The sequence below is a fragment of the Melanaphis sacchari genome, unplaced genomic scaffold, assembly GCF_002803265.2.
Source record: "Melanaphis sacchari strain LSU unplaced genomic scaffold, SCAv2.0 Contig105_pilon_pilon, whole genome shotgun sequence".
Taxonomy (NCBI): domain Eukaryota; kingdom Metazoa; phylum Arthropoda; class Insecta; order Hemiptera; family Aphididae; genus Melanaphis; species Melanaphis sacchari.
The window spans coordinates 1,252,405-1,271,812 of NW_020270395.1; the positions used below are offsets into that span (position 1 = coordinate 1,252,405).

The following is a 19,408-nucleotide window of genomic DNA, read 5'->3' on the forward strand; positions in this document are numbered from 1 at the left end:
AAGCTTTTGTACGTGGAAGTTATGTTTTAATAACTTAATAACTCGTAGAATAAGTACTAGGATTTGGGATTTATACGGTATTTTTTGTACCGCTAAATTGACGACGAACAGTTATGACGACATTAGATCCACGACGCGGTGATGTCACACAGTCACACTCGTCGCGGTAACCAACACGTTAACACGAATGTACGTGGAAAGTGGAAATGCATTATTCAAATAATTGACAGACTAAATTGTATCTACTAAAGTAAAGGAGTGTGTGTTATAGAGTATTGACATCTACAAATATTGAATGATTATAATGTATAGGTTTACACTTTACGTATATATACAGGTATACTATAATATAAATTATAATAATAGATCATACAATATGGTATAATACTGTATACCCAATACTATAATATTATACATACATCTGTCATATTAAAAAAGTATCTATATACATTTATCATATGTTTATTTATCATAATGTCATGTAGTTGCATAGTGCGTATTGCGTAAGTACCTACCTACTAAACAACTGATTTTATATAATATTATTTCGATTATTTCGATTTAACTCTCCGAGGTTAAAAACAACACGCTCAGAAATAATATATGTATAATATAATACTACTACGTATGCAATTTATACAAGTAGTGACTAATACATAATATTTTATTCGTACGTTTTCCTATTGTAATTTCATAGGTTCATAGGTAAAATTGATCGATTGTAAATTATAAATGGATACCTCTATTTAATGACAACTGACAAGTGACAGTAAATTATATTTGATCGGCATTTATGAAAATTTGTACGTGTCTGAAAGTTTCATCGTTTTCCTATATATTAATTCAAATATTATTTAATATAGTGATACGTATTAATAAAACTTATTTTTTACGATAATATCTAGTTCATTTTTTCCTATTTGAGCATATTTTTCTAATTTACATTATAATAATTAGGTACCTACTCTTTACACCTACTTTTTTCGTTCCTCGAGATGAGATTAAGAAGTATGTGATTGTCTTAGAGTTCATCTACTGATTAGCAGATATTTAGTTGAGAGTTATTTTATTATTTTAATAATATTTTAACTTTTTAAATTATTAATTGCAATATCTGGCGTGGCTCTGGGATATATAAAAAAAATGCAACCTAACCGTGGCACTATAAAGCTGATTGGTTTTGTATAAAATTATTATAATTTAATTACATAATTGTTTTATTTCCAACTGGTGTCTACAATGAATTAAGATACAATTTAGATACCTACTTACGAATATTAAACTATGTATTATACCTATTATTATAGATATAGGTTTTTTTAATGGTCAGTCGATTCAAATTACTTATATTTTTAATTGAACGATGGTAGTTTTGGTAAGTGTAATAATTTTAGCTAAAAAATTAATGGTTTCATTTAGTTAACTGTCTCTCAGGGGCGGAATAGCCCACCAGGCAACCATGGGACAATGCTCGGTGGTCTGGTTTGCTTAATTAAAGAAATAGCCTGGTCCTAGAGTGATGAAAGTAATTCAATTAATCAATCTATTTATTAAATGAACTATTCTATTCATCGTTTTACAATTATATAATAATTAAAGTTTTAAATATATTATGTAAAATCAAAATAAGAAATAAAAGGACAATAAATCTTGAAAAAACGTTAAATGCATATTAATTATTTTATTAGGTATAGGTATCTAATGGGTATTTGAAGTATTTCTTCAATTATTAGTAAAAACGTTATAAATGGTTTTTGTATCATCAGTATTTATTAATTTTACATAGTACATTCTTTAGAAATTTATTTATTATCTTTATAAATTTTGATTAGGTAATCTTGATAAATATTATATTTAACGCTGTGTTGACTGACACAAACATCAAAAAAAATTGTTTTTCTTAACAATAAACTAGGTTAATGAGACATTAATTGATCTTAATTCTTACTGAAAATTAATAATAATTTTTAGTTTAATTAAAGCTAAAATAATGTATGTTATCATTTATTTATGAGTGTTTTCTAATTTATTTCCACGTCGGAAAGTCAAATCATTTTTGGATGACCATTTTAAATTTAAAATTTTTACAATATTGGATATTTTAATATTTACCAATATAATAATTAGGTACCTATTTCACTTTCACCTCAAATAATTTTTATTTTTGGTAGTAATTATAAATAAATAAATATAAATATAATTTAAATTATTTCTATTAACTTTTTAAGGTAAATCAACATAAGTGAAATAGCCAGTTGGGCAACAAAATGATTTTTGAAGGAATTTATATGTTGAGGGTTTACATTTTCGGCATTTTCCTGTATTGTACAAAAACTTGCCATTTACTTGGCATTTACAATATTTACATATATTTAATTAAATATGGTTAAAATAATTTATAAATTCTACAGTTTGTTATATTATAGCCACACTGATATACCAGTTGGTCCAGAAGATACATCACATTGTTTTATGCTATACACTTCTGTATTGAGGAAACATGCTTGATGCCTGTACATGTAATCAACAATTTTACATAAACCATATGACATAACCCCATATCTATTTTGTAACATAACCTCATTTTTTATAGATAACGATATTCAGTACATTTAATGTACAATAAATACAATAATAATATATTATTTTTAATAATTTTGATAACTGTTATGATAAAGGCAAGGTTTATAGATAATAATAATATCATTTATAGACCTTGTGATTGTGATAAAGGATAGATCGTAATAAACATAAAATTATATTAAATTATTTTGCTATTTCAATAGTTTAATTTATTATTTTTAAAAGTAAAAAAAAAAGATACTCTTTAAATATTTTCAATTTTTTTTTTTTTTAAATTTAATAGTTAACTATAGTATTTGTATAATAATTACTTAAATATGCGTTTAAACAACATTTTGAATTATCGCGATATGCGCCGATATACAAAAAATCCACTTGAAGTGAAATTTGAAGAACTGTTGCCGCTTAAATTGAAAAATAAAGTATCTGGCAAAGGAGATAGATCCAAAGAACGTGCATGTGTTCATGAAATATCTGTTATGTTTGCCTGTTTCAAAAAAAATGAATTTGACCAAGCTCGCTGTTCAGATGAAATAACCAAGTTTCAAGCATGTGCTACTAAAAATTATGCTGACAAGTTCAAAAGAAAACAAGACAGGCAAGAAGGAAATATTTCGTTGGGGAAGGATAATCTTACACCTAGAGAAATCAATTATCTTCTGAAAAAATATCCAAATCCGTAAAATTTGTATTTAGGTATATAGGACTTATGTGTAGCTATTTAAACTTAAATATTTATTTAAAATTTACAATTTGTTTGTCAAAATTGTATTTCATATGGAAATATATAAGTTTAAATTTTTGTTACTATTAATATATTGATGGATTTAAAAAAAATGTTTGTTATTGATAAATTGATACAATCATTTACTTTTTTTGTTTTATTTTTTGTTCTTATCACAATTAAATGTTATTAATGATACTTTTAAAAGAATAAACTGAGTAGTGAGTAATATAGAAAATATACTAAATTTATTTAAGTTATTTCTTGAGCATTTATATTAAATGTCTATCCTAAATAGTAAATCAATATCAACTGTTGTCAATGTATCTTTACTTAACTTATTTTTTTTAAACATAACTAATTTTTAAATTAATTTTACTTTTTGTAATTACTGTAATATCCACTAATATCTATACAATATTTAACATATAAGATCATTTTAATCAATAGTTAACTTTTGTTAATACAATTTAAGAGGATGTTACACAAGCATTTTTTGTCTCTGTCTTACAAGTGTGTAATATAGCAATTTACATTCAACAATCAGGTTAAGCTTCATTAGTTTAAAAATTAGAGTTAATCGACTTATAATGAAACTTGATGGTAAGAATATTTTCTTTGCTTGTATGTAGGTTTTTACGATAATTCAATTTTTTAAATGAGTTATGGGCATTTTTAATTTAGTATATTTTACATTCACTAAAAAATTGAACTATCGTAAAACACCCAGGTACAAACACAGATAATCTTCTCACCATTAAGTTTCATTATAGGTAAATTTACTCTAATTTTTAAGCTAATAAAGCTAAACCTAATCTACTGATCGTAAATTTGTTATTTTACACACTTGTAAGATAGAGACAACAAATGTCTGTATAGCATCCTCTTAAGGTGTTTATTAAAAGGTACTTCTACACATTTTAAGTAAGTAGTGGATAGATGGAAATGAGTAAACATAGTATTCCAAATTAGAATAATGAACAAGGATAATCACCAATATCTAATCTGTGTATACATGGTGATTTATTAAATATACCAATCTCTTTCAATTATTTGAATTCTATTTCTTGATATTGTTGAGTTTGTTTAAAAAAACCTATTTTAAACACTTACATTTTTTTTTATGAATTTGGAATTACCTTGGAGTGAAAGGTTGATTTTTTTTTTTTTTTATGAAAACTGACAACTGCTTATTACTTATTTTATTATTTATATTAATAAATAATATTTTATTATGTATGGTATCTTGACCTAAACACTTGATCCCTTTTCAAAAGTTCAAAAAAAAAAAAATCAAATATAAAGTGTAACCACTGATTTAATTTTTTTTGATGTAATTCATGTTATATTTATTTATAGCTCATATTATTATTGTAAATTAAGTTTTACAGATTGTATAAATAAATTTAAAAAAAAAATAAATATTTTATTACCAGTTGTATAATGTTAATTGAGCATATTTGTTATTATATTTCCAAATATATTAACGAATCAATGTCACACATAGAAAGGAAAGGATTAAGACATTAAGAGGTTACAAAATTGGGAAAGCTAAATATCATTCTACATCAAAATTTATTTCTAGAAAATAATATGTAATCTCGGAAAAATTATTATTAACGACACAATAGCTCTTCCACACAAAAAATTCTGAGTTATACTGCAAGTACCACATATCTTATTAACTCATTGTCTATTATTTGTCTTGTATTTGCATAACAATTCCTTATTAGCCTGATAAGCACAGAAGTCTTAGCTTAATAACTAGCTTCTTGTTAAATCAAATATTAAATATTTGTTTTTTAATTTTTGTATTATATATTATATTAATTCATTATTTATGCTTTTTTACTTATTAATTACTCGAAATGAATTGCCGTCTAACAGAAATACATAAAAACCATTGGTTTTTAAATACAGTTCACATAAATAGGTATATTATAAAATCAATGATTAATACCAGAATACATCGAACATTCGAACCAAACCAGGATAGGTCGGGTGATTTATAGTTGCCCTAGAACTAATAATACCTATACCTAGTAGTAATATAATAAATCAATAAAATTGTTAAACTTTAACTACATCTTTGTATTATCGGTCTATTGGGTTGAATACTTGAATGGTATAGTACGTTATAGCATAATAAATAATAATTATAGTAATTGTATGATCATTCTTTATACTCATTGTTGTGGGCCTATGATTAACGACAGCAACTACATTATTAGTTAGAACTTAGAAAGCTATACTACCACAGACATTATCATGAATTATTTTATTTTTTTGTCGTACTTATTATTGGCTATATTATGTGATTCTGCTCTGTTTAAAAAATTTAAAACCAGCAGGTAGCTAATCTGAATCTGAATAGTAATCTCGTTTTCAAAGCAGGCGGCACTGGCTAAGGCCTGACAGGGAATCACGATTAAAGATAATATCTAATGAAGTAATGACTAATCTCAACACAATCCGCGCCAGTACGCAAGTCGTAACCAAAAAAGTAAAAAAAAACAAAAGTTACTCATAAAAGAGTAAAATACTGACGTTCGGACTGTTCAGAGAGGCATGTGACAAGGTTCATAGTGTTCATACTTCGTACCGCCCTCAGAGATTGGAGTTAGGACTAGACGTGACAGTCACAGCAGACGGAGTCATAACTCATATTTCATAAGTCATAACACTCATAACCGACATAAACATTGTGCCGGTTCATGTTTCTATGCAATATGCATGTATATGTTATTTTAAATCATGTTTATAGGCGGAACACCCGGCTCACGGGCCAATGGCGTTGGTTCATTGTTTATTGATTATTTGTATCAGCACGGCGTTATCGGTGCGCGGTACACCAAATAATAGTATACGATATATATGTATATTCTATAGAACAAAATAACAAACATCCTTATCATTTTATTATTGATGAATTTTCCATGTCTAATTTGGTCTATAGCTGTGAAAGTTTGTTTACTTCGCTGGGATTAGTGGGATTAAATATTTATTAATTATTTAACGTTTGAAATAAATTATAGTGGTTTGGCGGGGTACGTGAGTCTGAAACTATAATTTGTTTTTTACGTCTAGAATTGGAATATCTTTAATACAATCTGTATTTTTGTGCCTTGCGTTCTTGTTGCTGCTGCCTGCTGAATACTACTATTATTATACTTGTAAACAGATATATCTTGTAAGTATGAACGCTTTTATTATTATCATAAGTTGTTTTATTTTATTAAATTAATACCTTGTAAGATTGTCGTTAAATCTACAATTTTAACCATAAACGTAAAGTACTTAAAACTACATATTATGATTGCGTCGCTCCAGGATCGAAAACTAAATTATATAAGACAATAAACAATAATACAACACTTAAATGTTGTTTTCAACTAGATAGACATTACTAATTAGTGATTTTTTGATGTGTAAGTATGTAGATATTCTTATATTCTTTAGTTTTATCTTGACTACTATATGAGTTGTATACATTGGTCATACAATATTATAGACATGGTATGTTAATATATTGTCATTAACAAAACCAGTTATTTTGGTAAATTTTTGTTGATTTTGAATTTATTTTCAAGTTGATGTCATGCCCAAATATGTTGTATTTGTCTTACTAACACTCAATATAGTAAATTTGTGTTCAGTAGAATCCATTTTATGCTATTAGCTTTTATATTATAGTCAATTAACCTATAATTAAACTGAAAGCCATCATTAATAACTTGGAAATCACATCTTAGGCTTTAATTGATATTTTCATTTTTAACTGAATTATAACTATGTAAAATACTTTTTTTTTATTTTTAAACAAGAGAATTGTACAATCTGTAATTTAAGGTTTACAATAAGCACAAGTGATAATAGAATAATATAGAAAAGACGAAATAACAGGGTAATAGAACATGTAAAATACTAAAAATTTAAAATGTTCATTACTCTTTAAAATGTAAATATTAATAATTGCCTATGTGATCTACTGGTGCTGACTTGTATTTAATTTAGTGGTGCAAAGTATAAAAATTAGTTACCACCGTTCACCACCACCCACTAACTTAGAGTAAAATAATGACTGGCTACATAATTAAATTGTAAATACTACCACCACAAAAACGTTACTATCTTATGATTATACCTTTATCATACATTCATACCTCAACCTTTAATATTGATATATATAAAACATCAATGTTACAGACTATAGCCTAAAAGTATTATTGTTAAACCTACATTTTTAGTATTTTTTTTAAATATTTTCTATATTTTTTTCGATAAGTGTATAACATTTAAAGTTCAGAGTATTCAGAAATATAACTTGTTAATAGTAGTGTATAAAATAACTAACAAATAATTAAGACAGAAATAATTATCATTGCACATATATTATTTTCAAATGATGATTCACGGGGCTATTGGTAATTTAACTATCTTAAAATTTTATAAGATGTGATTTGTATATTGAATCACTTTTAAACATTGATAGGTGCTTAACTTCGTCATGTTTTTAATGCCAAATAGTTTTATACGTCAATACGTGTCTTTATACTATATAAAAACGTGCATTGACAAAGACAGAAAATGCCGATATCTGCATCATATTGCTCTATCATATCATAGTATTCTGCTGTCTACTGATTGACTGTTATGTAATTTGTTTATTCCTAAGATTTAAAAACTAGAATGTCTTGGTTTAAGCTAATTTTATTTCAAACATTTTTATCATATATTTTATCAAAATTTAATATTTATTATTTGTTGAAGTAAATATAAATTGTATACTGTTTTTAAGTTCTATAAAGGTGTAAAATAATACTTTGTCAAGTAGAAAATTCTAGTATGTATCTAATTAATATTATTGATTAAGAGCCTTTTGTTTTTTGGTAAGTCAATATTAATTTTATCTACTTAATAGAAAGTTAACTTTCTTGTTTGATATCTTGTAGTAATCTTAGTAATGTAATAATGTTATTACAAAGAACCTTCTCAAAAAAATTATATTTTTTTATCACAAATATTCAACGCCATTTTCAGACTATCATACATTCCTAACACTTGGAAATACTCGGTCGTTATTCTAATACCTAAGCCCAATAAACCACCACAAGATCCTGCCTCTTACAGACCCAAAAGTCTTCTCCCAACCTTTTCTAAAATTTTTGAGAAAATTCTTTTAAAAAGACTCATTCATTTTGCTTCTTCAAAAAACATAATTCCACACACTGAATTCAGATTCAGATCAAAACATTCTAGATTGCACCAATTACACAGAACAGTCGATATCATATCCAGCTCCCTGGAAAAAAACAGTTCCCAAGCCTTTGATTGGGTTTGGCACGACGGACTAATGTACAAACTTAAAAAGTTCTTACTCACCCCTCTTTTCCTCTTGATAAAATCATATCTGTGAAATCGTTTTTTTACTGTTCGCCTAAACAATACCTACTCAACCCGTTACATTATTAGAGCTGGAGTCCCATAAGGAAGCGACATCGTCTCATTCCTTTACTCGATTTTCACTCATGACATACCCAAGACATTTTATACATCTTTAGGTATATACGCTGATCACACGCTAATAACTGCCCCCCTACGAAAGCTATGTCACACCCAGTGAAATGATCCAAAACCATTTAAATGTTTGCTTGTGGGCAAACAGATGGAAAATCAAAATAAACGAAGCTAAATCTGTTCAAGTAACTTTTTTATTACGTAATCTCGATTCTCCACCTGTTACATTAAACAATATAACAATTCCTAAGGTAAATAAAGTTAAATACCTTGGGCTAACTCTGGACAATTGCTTAACCTGGAGCCCACACATTAAACTTAAACTTAAAACTGTTAACTCTAGACTTCATATCCTTAGACCACTCTTAGAATCCAAACTTTCCCTTTCCAATAAACTTACTATATACAAATTAATAATTTGACTTGCTTGGACATATGGTATCCAGTTATGGAGCTCCGCAAAGCCCTCTAACACTAACAAGCTTCAAGCTTTTCAATCTATCTGCCTACGATTAATAATATTTCCTTAGTATTTCACAAACAATAATCTTCATAAAGACCTAAAAATTCCTACACTTAATCAATTAGCAAAAGTACATTACTTTAAATTTCACTCCAACTTATACTTTCACAGTAATCCATTAATAAAGCAACTTTCTTCCACCTCATTTCCTGGCAATGTACACAGAAGACTCAAAAGACAGTAGCCTAAAGACCTACTAATATAATAAAAAAAAAACGACATTTAAAATGTTCACGGGTGGTGCTGCTGAGTGCCTACCCACAAATGTTAAATTCTGTTACTTTATATTACATTAACTATCAAATTTGCTCATTGTACATAATGTTGTATAGATTGTAAATTACTTAAATATATAAATAAAAAAAAAAGAAAATATGAATGAAAAATAATACCAATATTAAAAGTAAAATTCAAGTATTCATTTAAAAAAAGTAATTTTAAATTATAGAACACATTGAAATTTATTTAAAAGACTGCTTTGATTATTTTTATATTTTAAGATTTTCTAGTATAGAATAAATCATTTAAAACAGTAAATTTAATGTTAACTTTTTTTATTATTGTTCAAAAAGTAAATTGTATTAGTTATTTAAATGTTAAGTTTTAAAATATATCAGTCATTTTAAATTTTAGTGCAATTTTTATTACCTATCTATTAAAAAATGTTTGGAAATTTTAGTTTCTAAAGCTCTGCTACATCTTTTATTTTTACAAATGATAACATGAAAGTATTGTCAAAGAATGTAGTCTGGACAGACAATATTTTTAGATTGTCCTTAATGATCACTATTAAATAGTTATGTACATATCTTATTAAAATTATTTGTTGTTTATTAGTGTAAATCATAATATAAAGATATTATGTATTAATTGTATTTACTGTAATACAATTATTAAAACAAGTATTTTATTTATTTGCAGTTTATTGTCAAAAGCCTAATCATAAGTTTATGTGGATCATTAAAAACTATTTTTATTTAAAAATTCACTCGTGTTTGAACTATGAATACATTACCATCTGTAAGTAATGTATTAATAAATTAATTACATGGGTATATTTCTGGGATTTTTGTACTAACATACGATAATGATATTATGTTAATGAATAAAATCCTATTTTGAGATTTGGGATTTTTGAAGTCTTTAATTACTGAATTGATAAGCTTTTATTGTTAGATATTGTAATGAAAAGTAGATTCCCTTACAGATTATGTGTTCTTCAAAATTCCCATTGTGATGTGTAACAATATTGAGGTTTTCAGATGCTGGCATGACATTCTTTATTATGAAATATGAAATATCATAAATTACAAATTTTGTTTATATGTTTATAATTAAGAGAATACCACATCCACATTTGTTGTCTTAATATTACAAGTGAGTAACAGTAAATTAATAAGGATAAATGTGAGCTGTTGTACATACATTTGCTATTTTATATTAGCATACATAGGAGTTTTTTTAAATATTAAATAAGGTAGTTGTCTAAAAATTTCACTTTTGAAATAAATTACTGTAAGGTTTTGATAAAGACAAAGTTAATTTTATTTTATAATTTTTGATAAGCTAGTAAAACTAATTATGTTAATTATAATGTTTATATTATTTACAGCATATGTTTTGTTCAAAACATTCAGACTGTGAAGCACCAATATCTGTTTTAACAGATATCTTGTCAGAAAATGATCCTATAAAGTAAATAATTACCAATATTATTGTGTATTAGGTTCTAGATTTCCTTTTTTTAAATCTAAATACTTTTATCTGTTAAAAATATGATTCACAAGTATTTATTTAAGTCTTATACAAATTATGAATTCTCGATTTATATTTATATGATTTGGATATAATACCATATACTATTAAATATACTAGATTTTAATCATTTACTATAATTTACTTTTTAATGAAATGAAAATTTAAAATGTATTTTATTAGTTAAATAATGTTCAAATGTTTTACTTTCATACTATACTACTGCCAGAGGAAAAGAAGTTAGGAATTATCTCTCTCTTTTCATTGTTATATTTTTTAGCTATCCTATAAGAGCTGTTATTACTCATTAATTATTATCTAGTACTTACCTACTATATTTTATATTATAATATAACAGTACACATTTAAAACCATATTAAATTTGGTACCTATTAGTAAACTTGTGTGTAATCGCTAGGGCTATGGACTTATACAAGTTAGCATAATTTCCAGTTATCATTCAAAATAAAGCTAGATAATATAAACATTTGTTTGTAGTATTATGAATTTATGGTAATTTTTTTTTTTTCATAATTAACATATTTTAACTCTTGTTCAAATGTGTTGGTGTATATTTTACATATTTTTGAATTGGAATTAAATTTTTCTTTTTTTTTTTTTTATTATTGGAATAAATGCCAATCAGCATAAACAATTTGAATAAAATATAACTAAAGTATAGTACAAGTTGAAAGAATAAAATGATGAGATGATAGAGTAGATACAATATAAAATCAATAATATATAGATGAATAAAGTATTACAACAAAAAGGGGAAAGCAAAGGTCATACTTAATTGGCCTTCCTAAATATTCTATTCATTGGATGATTTTTACCGTAAGAATGTAAAATGGAGTTTCATTTCTATGTGAAAAAAACTTAAAATGTAATATGGTAGAGGTTAGATGTATTAATTAAATTATTGAGAAGAGCATAAAATAATCTGATATTCAATATTTCCCAATGAGAGGACAGCGAAAGAATATGTAGGTAAAGGCTAATATCTGAGTTGTATGTTAAGTTTAAAACAATTCTAAAAGCAACATAAGAGAAATTTATGCTAAATTTTTAAATCATCAGTATATAGAAAGAATTGAGTTTTCTTAAGGTAACTTGAAATAGAATTGACACATAGTAAAAAGAAGAGCGCATTCAAGTATACTTTGTGAGACCCCAGAAGTGAAATCAACTAGGCTTGATAAGGCACCAACTTAATTTGACAAATTGCCTCTAGTTCAAAAGGTATAAGCAGAACCAAGATAGTAGAAGATCACTAATTCTAAAACGGTTAAATTTATTGATTAGATTTTGATGAATAAAGTCAAAAACTTAAAAAAATTAGTGAAAATTACAGCATCTTGTGAATCTTAGCTAAAGCAATCAAAGATAAAAGAAAAAGAGACACATTATAGGTAATGGTTATTTTTCCAGAATAGAATTCATGCTGTTGTGGGATAAGAAAATGATGAAGCTTAAGAGCTCAATTGTATTGTAGACAATACGTTAAAATTATTTAATAATGTGATGTAAAATGGATATTGGCTGATGATTATTTATGAGATGACATGAAAATAAGAATGATAGAGAAGATTTTTCTAACTGATGGAAAAATATCTTTGTTTTAAACATTCTAAATAAAATGCTTAAAGGGAAGAACTCTAAAAGACGACAGTGAAGAGAAGGTTTGCTAAAATGTTGTTAGGGTCATAAGAAACATGTTTTAACTTATTGAGTGCATAAAAAATGTGCTTCAAAAGTTTAATGTAGTCATAATCATTTTGGAATATAATGATTTATTATTACTTCCAAATTTAGTATTGTAACACTAATATTACATGTTTCCTCATTCAATTATTACCAATTTATTTTATAATAAAATGTTTTTGTTTTTTTAAGATTCAAAAAAATCTCCGAGGAATTTGAAGTATTAGGATTTAAAAAAGTTAAAGATTTGGCACAAACCACCTTTGGAAAAGCCAGTTCGATAAAGTTGTGTGGAGATTCATTAACACTGCTTTATAAAGCTTTAGAGGTAAGAATTAATAGCAATAAAATTCAACATTTTTAAGATTATATTTTAATAATTTATTGTTTTTTTTTTTTAGATGTATGATGAACACCTTGGTAAGTTTTTCGCAAAAATAATTATCAATATTATAAATTTCTATGCTATACTCTGTCCATCAAGAAAACCTGCATTGGTCTAACAAATTATTGTTTAGTAGAACCTATTTTGTGTTGTTTGATTTTATAATAGAGTGAATTTATTTATTATAAAAGCAAAAGGTTAGAACATTATCTATTTAAAAGCAATTGTCTTTTTTCAAATTATATTTATTAAGTTAGATACTATGAGCATTTCTAATTTGTAATATTTTACTATACTCATATTATGCTTAATAATTAAAATATTACTTTTGATATATTTATATAATAATATAAAAGTAATACCCAAAAAATTGGTTCTACTAAACATAGATTTATTATGTTGAACGTTTGTAATATGAAGATAATGTATGCGAGTGTACTGTTCTCTTAATTTGGCATCCATTTTAGTACACTTGCCCCCTTCTCTTAGCATGACCTTGATTGGATTTTATTAAACATACTGATTAAGCTAATAACACAATTTATAAAGATTTAAAAGAATTTCATATAATATTATTATGTAATTTAAATTCATCATTTATAAAAAGTATAATGTATTCATTATTCTCATCTTTTTTTTACTTTTTTTATATTATTTTTGATTACAGTTAATATTTTAACTATCTATTAGATTTCTGGAATTAAAATTAAAAGAGCTACACAATTTTAGAATATTAGAAGAATGACAATGTCCTCTGTCTGAACAAAAGAATTTTGACTGGTTAGGTAACTTGAAAATGAAAATGAGACCTCAACAAGTGCTTAGTTATTATGCACAAAATCAGTGTGTTGTCTTGATGGACAAAGTATAGTTTTAATCTTTCCACAAATCTATGGATTAGGGTAATCTATTTTAGCTTTGGTTCTGTCACATTTTGTCATAGAATGAAACTATTTAAATTTAACTGCTATTATATTAATATATTTATTACAGAAATAACCTAATATTAAATAGTTAAATGTTTTTAAATACACTTATATATGTATATATATTTACTTTATTTATTTATTTATTTATTTAGATAATCTTCTAAAATCAGCAAAATTAGAAAATAAAAATGGAAATTTTAACAAAACTCAACAAATATGTGAAGAAATACTTCAGCATAAACCTGATGATTTAAATGTTATAATTCTAATGGCTGAATCATTTTTTAAAAGTAGAAACTATGAAAAGTCTATTAGTTTCTTGAAATTAGCTAAAACTTTGAATCCAAATTCTTTTGAAGTGTTGAATAACATTGCATCTAATTATTGGAAACAATCTCAATATGATTTAGCAAAATATTACTTATCTGAAGCTATTTTTAAGAAACCTTTTTATAATAATGGTTGGATTAATTATGCTGAAGCATTATTTAAAACAAATGATATAAAATCTGCTGAATATGTTTATATCCAAATTTTAAATTTAAAACCAGATTCATATACTGTAAGAAACAAGTATGGAAAATTTCTGCTATCCATAAATAAAAACAAAAATGCTAAACAGCAATTTAAAATTGCCCAGAAAAGTGCGCCAGAATTTCAAGAAACTTTATGTAATTTAGGAGACGTATATTTTAAGACTGATAAATTTGACAAAGCTATTTTAAATTATCATAAAGCTTTAGAAGTAAATTCTAATTTAAAAAATACTTTAGTTAATTTAGGATTAGCGTATCTCAAAGTAACAGAGTACTCGAAAGCAATTACGTCATTTGAAAAAGCTATTGAATTGGATCCAGATAATATCTCTGCTTTAAGATACTTAGCAGTTACATATTGTTATCAAGATAACATGTTATTATCTGTTGAAACCTACAAAAAATGTTTAAAACTTCAACCTGATAATTTAGATATTAATTTAGAATTGGCTTTGGTTTACTTTCATAATCTAGAAAATTTTCAAGAAGCTGAAAAGTATTTTGAAAAATGTATTGAATTGAATTCACAAAGAGAAGATCTGTATAAATATCTTTTTGCAGTAAACCAAAAGTTAAATAAATATAAAAATGCATCAGATATTTGCATTTCATTGGGCGATTTATATTTGGATAGATTTGATCTAGAAAATGCAAGAAATGCATTTACTACTGCTGTGTATTTTAATCCTGAGAATGCGCATGGTCATTGGAAAGTTGGACTTACTATGCATAATCTGGGTCAATTTGATTTGGCTTTAATGAGGTAATTATTAATCAACATAATAGTCAATAAATAAATTTTTATCTAGTAATATACTGATCATCTATGATATCTTGGTAAACTTAAGTTTAAACAATTTAATTTATAGATGAGTTCTACTATAAATTTTACATAAAAATAATTTTTATTTATTTTAGTTATTAGCTTATAAATATATCTTATCCCTTCTGTTGGTTTTTATTCTCAACTTGTTAAAAACTTCATATTTATTTAGTATAAAATTTTGCCTTTCTTATCTTCATATTTATTTGCTTATTATCAGTAAGTATTCACCCTCCTCATTTTTTATTTTTATTTTTTTACATGATTTAATGTTTTAAGCATATTTAAAATTTGAAAGAGCCCCCTCAGTTATGAAATTAACACAATCAAATATTTTTCATGTTTATTTACAATTTAGAAGTAATTAAATAAAAATAATTTTTATTGTTTTACTTATATTTATTATTTAAATAAATAATTATCAGGTGATACATTTGTGTATGCAAATAATTATAAATTGATTTTATTTTACATATTTTACAATATTTGATGTGTCAAGTGTTTATATTTGCATGTATACATATAATTAGTGGCTAGTGCTTTGCTTTGATTGTTGATTATTAATTGAGTATTACTGTTTTATTTAATTTTATAATTCAGTATAAGATATTGTATTTGAAATATGTCAATTAGTATTATCTTCTTTGTTATTAATTTCTTTAACATATTACTTGGTTTAATTAACTTTTATAGGATGTCTCTAAAAGAATGCCTGACTTACAACAACTATTATTCAAATTTATTTATATAAAAATAACAACAAAAAACATATCATTCTATTCAGATGAGATTGAGGTTTTAACATGAAAAATATCAGGCATATACCCTCTCCTATCTTGCCTTATATGTGATCACTCAGTCCATGAAATTCTTCATCGTCTGATCACGTATTGCCCTATCAAGTAAGTGCATGGCGACCAAACCTACTCACTTCGATCTTGTGTTTTGAAACTGTGTGATTTTTTCCTTTGGGGATTCACTAAGTTACAAGTTTACTTGAACCACACAATTTGCTGGATTTTAAAGAAGAAATTGCTCTCTACAAATTTGATGACATATACCCGATATTTTTTCCATGTTTAAACCTCAATCTCTTCTAAAGAGAATGATGTTTTTCTGTTAGTTTTACATAAATAAATTTGATCTATAGCAGTTTTAAATCCAGCGTTATTTTTAAAACATCCTATATTATTATTATTTATTATCCTTTTAAAATGCATTTATTTAACATAATTAAGCATAATTATTAATTTTATCATAATTTTTATTTTTAACAGGTATAGGAAAGCTATTGAATTGAAACCAAACTTTGCCCATGCTTACTGTGATAGCGCAATAATTTATGAAAAATATGATCTTTACGAAAAGGCTTTAAAATATTATAAAATGGCCCTTCAACTTCAACCAGACCATTTAAATGCTTTGATTAATATGTCACTTCTAAAACAAAAATTAGGCCAGTTTGATGATATTGTTGATATTTATAAAAGAATTCTTCAAATTGATGAATCTGATGCTTTTGATGTACATATGAATTTAGCAAATATTTTGCACAAAGAAATTGGAAATCTTAATGATGCTCTTTTTCATTATGAGAAAGCTTTGGCATATGACAATACATTTGTTGAAATTTATGTACGTATGGGTATTATATGTACTGAGTTAAACATGAGTAAAAAAGCATTAAGTTATCTTTATACAGCAATCCAACTTGATTCGCAGTGTTTAGAAGCTTTTATTAAGGTGGGTTCTATACATAAAGATAGTGATAATTTCATCGATGCGATTCGGGCTTATGAAACTGTGTTAAAACTAAAACCAGATTTTCCAGAAGTATATTGTAATTTAGTACAATGTTTACAAAAAGTTTGTGATTGGTCAGATTATGATTCACATATGGCTAAGTTAAAAGAAATAGTTAACCAGGAACTTGAAGATGATCAAGTTTTGTCCTTATTACCTCATGATTCATTGTTGTTACCGCTATCGTTTGAAGTACAAAAAAAAATTGCTACTAAGTATGCTCAACATTGTGTTGAGAAATTGAAAAAATCAATTGAAGAACCTCAACAGTTTATTTATCCTACATCTATAAAATTTACAGCTGGAAATCTAAGGATTGGTTTTGTATCAACCAACTTTAATAAATACCCAATAACAACGATTATGGAATTCTTATCCCGGTTAAATGACGACCAAATATTTGTCATTTGTTATTCTATATCTGCAAATGATAATATTCCATCCTGGTAAATATTTGATTTAAATTATATTACTAAAATGATTTTAAAATTATAATAACTAAAGAATTTTATTATCATGTAGTTCAGATCTCTTAAAATCGGTAACCTTTACTTTATAATTAAAAATAAACTAATTTATTCAAAACATTTATTGTGTAATAATAAATTATGTATATTACTTTGCCATTAAACTATTTAATAACATTTAATCAGTCATTCATTATTACTGTTTAAAATATTTTTTTTAAATTTCAGGTTGAATCTCTTAAGTAACTTTAAGTATAAAGATTTGTCACACCTTAAAGTAAATGATGCTGCTAAAATTATAAATAATGATGCAATCCATGTATTGGTTGACATGTGTGGTTATTCAAAAGGTTCTAAACCTGAAATATTTGCTTTAAGACCGGCTCCAGTTCAAGTTTCATGGTTTGGTTATCCTAATACTAGTGGTGCATCATTTATGGATTACTTAATTACAGATAGAGTATGTTCTCCTTCTGAACTTCAAAATTTATATACTGAAAAATTGGCTTATATCAATCAAACTATTTTTATTGGCGATCATAAACAGAAGTTTTCTAATTTACGTCAACTCAAAGTCGTAGATACTACAAATGATATTTCACATAAAAACATTTATCTTAATGGAAACAGTTTTAATGAAATGGAATCAGCTGAAACCATTTGTATTGATGAAGAACCCTCAACATCTGTAATATCTTACTCTAAATCACGGTTCAACTTACCAGAAAATGTTGTTGTATTTTGTAATTTCAGTAAGCTATATAAAATAGACCCATTTACTTTTCGTACATGGCTCACTATTTTAAATAATGTTCCTAATTCTGTACTATGGCTTCTACATTTGAATGATGCTGCTGAAAATAACTTAAAGAAATTTGCTGATGACTTAAATTTTGATTCATCACGTATAATTTTTGCTGACTTTATTCCTAAATATCAACATTTGAATCGAATCCAGTTGGCCGATATTTATTTGGATACACGTTTATATAATGGACACATGGCTTGTTTGGATGCATTATGGGCAGGAGTTCCAGTAGTAACATTACCTGGAGAAACATATGCATCTCGTGTAACAGCTTCACAATTGACTTCTTTAGGGATTACAAATACTATTGCTCAAAATGAAGGAAATTATATTGAAATTGCAATACAATTGGGGTTAAACAAACAAGTCTTGGAAAATATTAAAAGAAATATTTGGGAACTTAAAATGCAAAGTGATGTGTTTGATATAAATACCTATGCAAAAGAAATTATTTTAATTTTAAAAAGTATGTGGAATAACTATTTGTCTATACATGAATTGGATATGTAGAAATGAAAATGAAAAAATCTGCTATTTAAAATGTTTAAAAGTTCAATTTTTTTTTTATTTTTTTTATTGTAAATATTAGTAGTTTTAATTTTAAAACTTAAATTGTTTTTATTTATTTAATTTATAAGTTGTACACATAATGTGTAACATTTTATATTTTCAGACTAGTAAAAGTAAAAGTATATTAAGTATAATTTATTTATTAAAAACTAGATAGTAAATATTAATAAGTTTAATGATTTACAGATTATTTACTCATTATTTATTTCTCACTCAGTAAATTTATTTAATTATTTTTTATTTTGGAGGAGATGTTAGCCACCTCTCTAGGACCGTCTCAT

At 25.6% G+C, this 19,408-nt stretch overlaps 2 protein-coding genes across 8 annotated transcripts; both read left to right on the forward strand.

Annotated features, from left to right (window-relative positions):
• The first annotated feature begins 2,851 nt into the window (after window positions 1-2,851).
• LOC112603109 (coiled-coil-helix-coiled-coil-helix domain-containing protein 1) lies at window positions 2,852-3,329 on the forward strand. Its single transcript, XM_025351541.1, has one exon. It carries the CDS (start codon window positions 2,901-2,903, stop codon window positions 3,264-3,266), a length of 366 nt encoding a protein of 121 aa, XP_025207326.1. The 5' UTR covers window positions 2,852-2,900; the 3' UTR covers window positions 3,267-3,329.
• A 2,897-nt stretch (window positions 3,330-6,226) lies between these two features.
• On the forward strand, window positions 6,227-19,124 carry LOC112602748 (UDP-N-acetylglucosamine--peptide N-acetylglucosaminyltransferase 110 kDa subunit-like). 7 transcript variants are annotated; one of them, XM_025351006.1, is made up of 9 exons: window positions 6,227-6,497; window positions 10,269-10,367; window positions 10,555-10,724; window positions 10,960-11,042; window positions 12,999-13,134; window positions 13,208-13,226; window positions 14,273-15,419; window positions 16,757-17,728; window positions 17,978-19,123. In XM_025351006.1, the coding sequence occupies exons 4-9, from the start codon at window positions 10,963-10,965 to the stop codon at window positions 19,065-19,067; spliced, it is 3,444 nt and encodes a 1,147-aa protein (XP_025206791.1). In that variant the 5' UTR covers window positions 6,227-6,497; window positions 10,269-10,367; window positions 10,555-10,724; window positions 10,960-10,962; the 3' UTR covers window positions 19,068-19,123. The 7 variants fall into 7 exon arrangements, with proteins under 7 accessions (XP_025206791.1, XP_025206800.1, XP_025206781.1 ...); XM_025351015.1 differs by having other exon boundaries at window positions 10,602-10,724; XM_025350996.1 differs by lacking the exon at window positions 10,555-10,724 and having other exon boundaries at window positions 17,978-19,124.
• The last annotated feature ends 284 nt before the right edge of the window (window positions 19,125-19,408 follow it).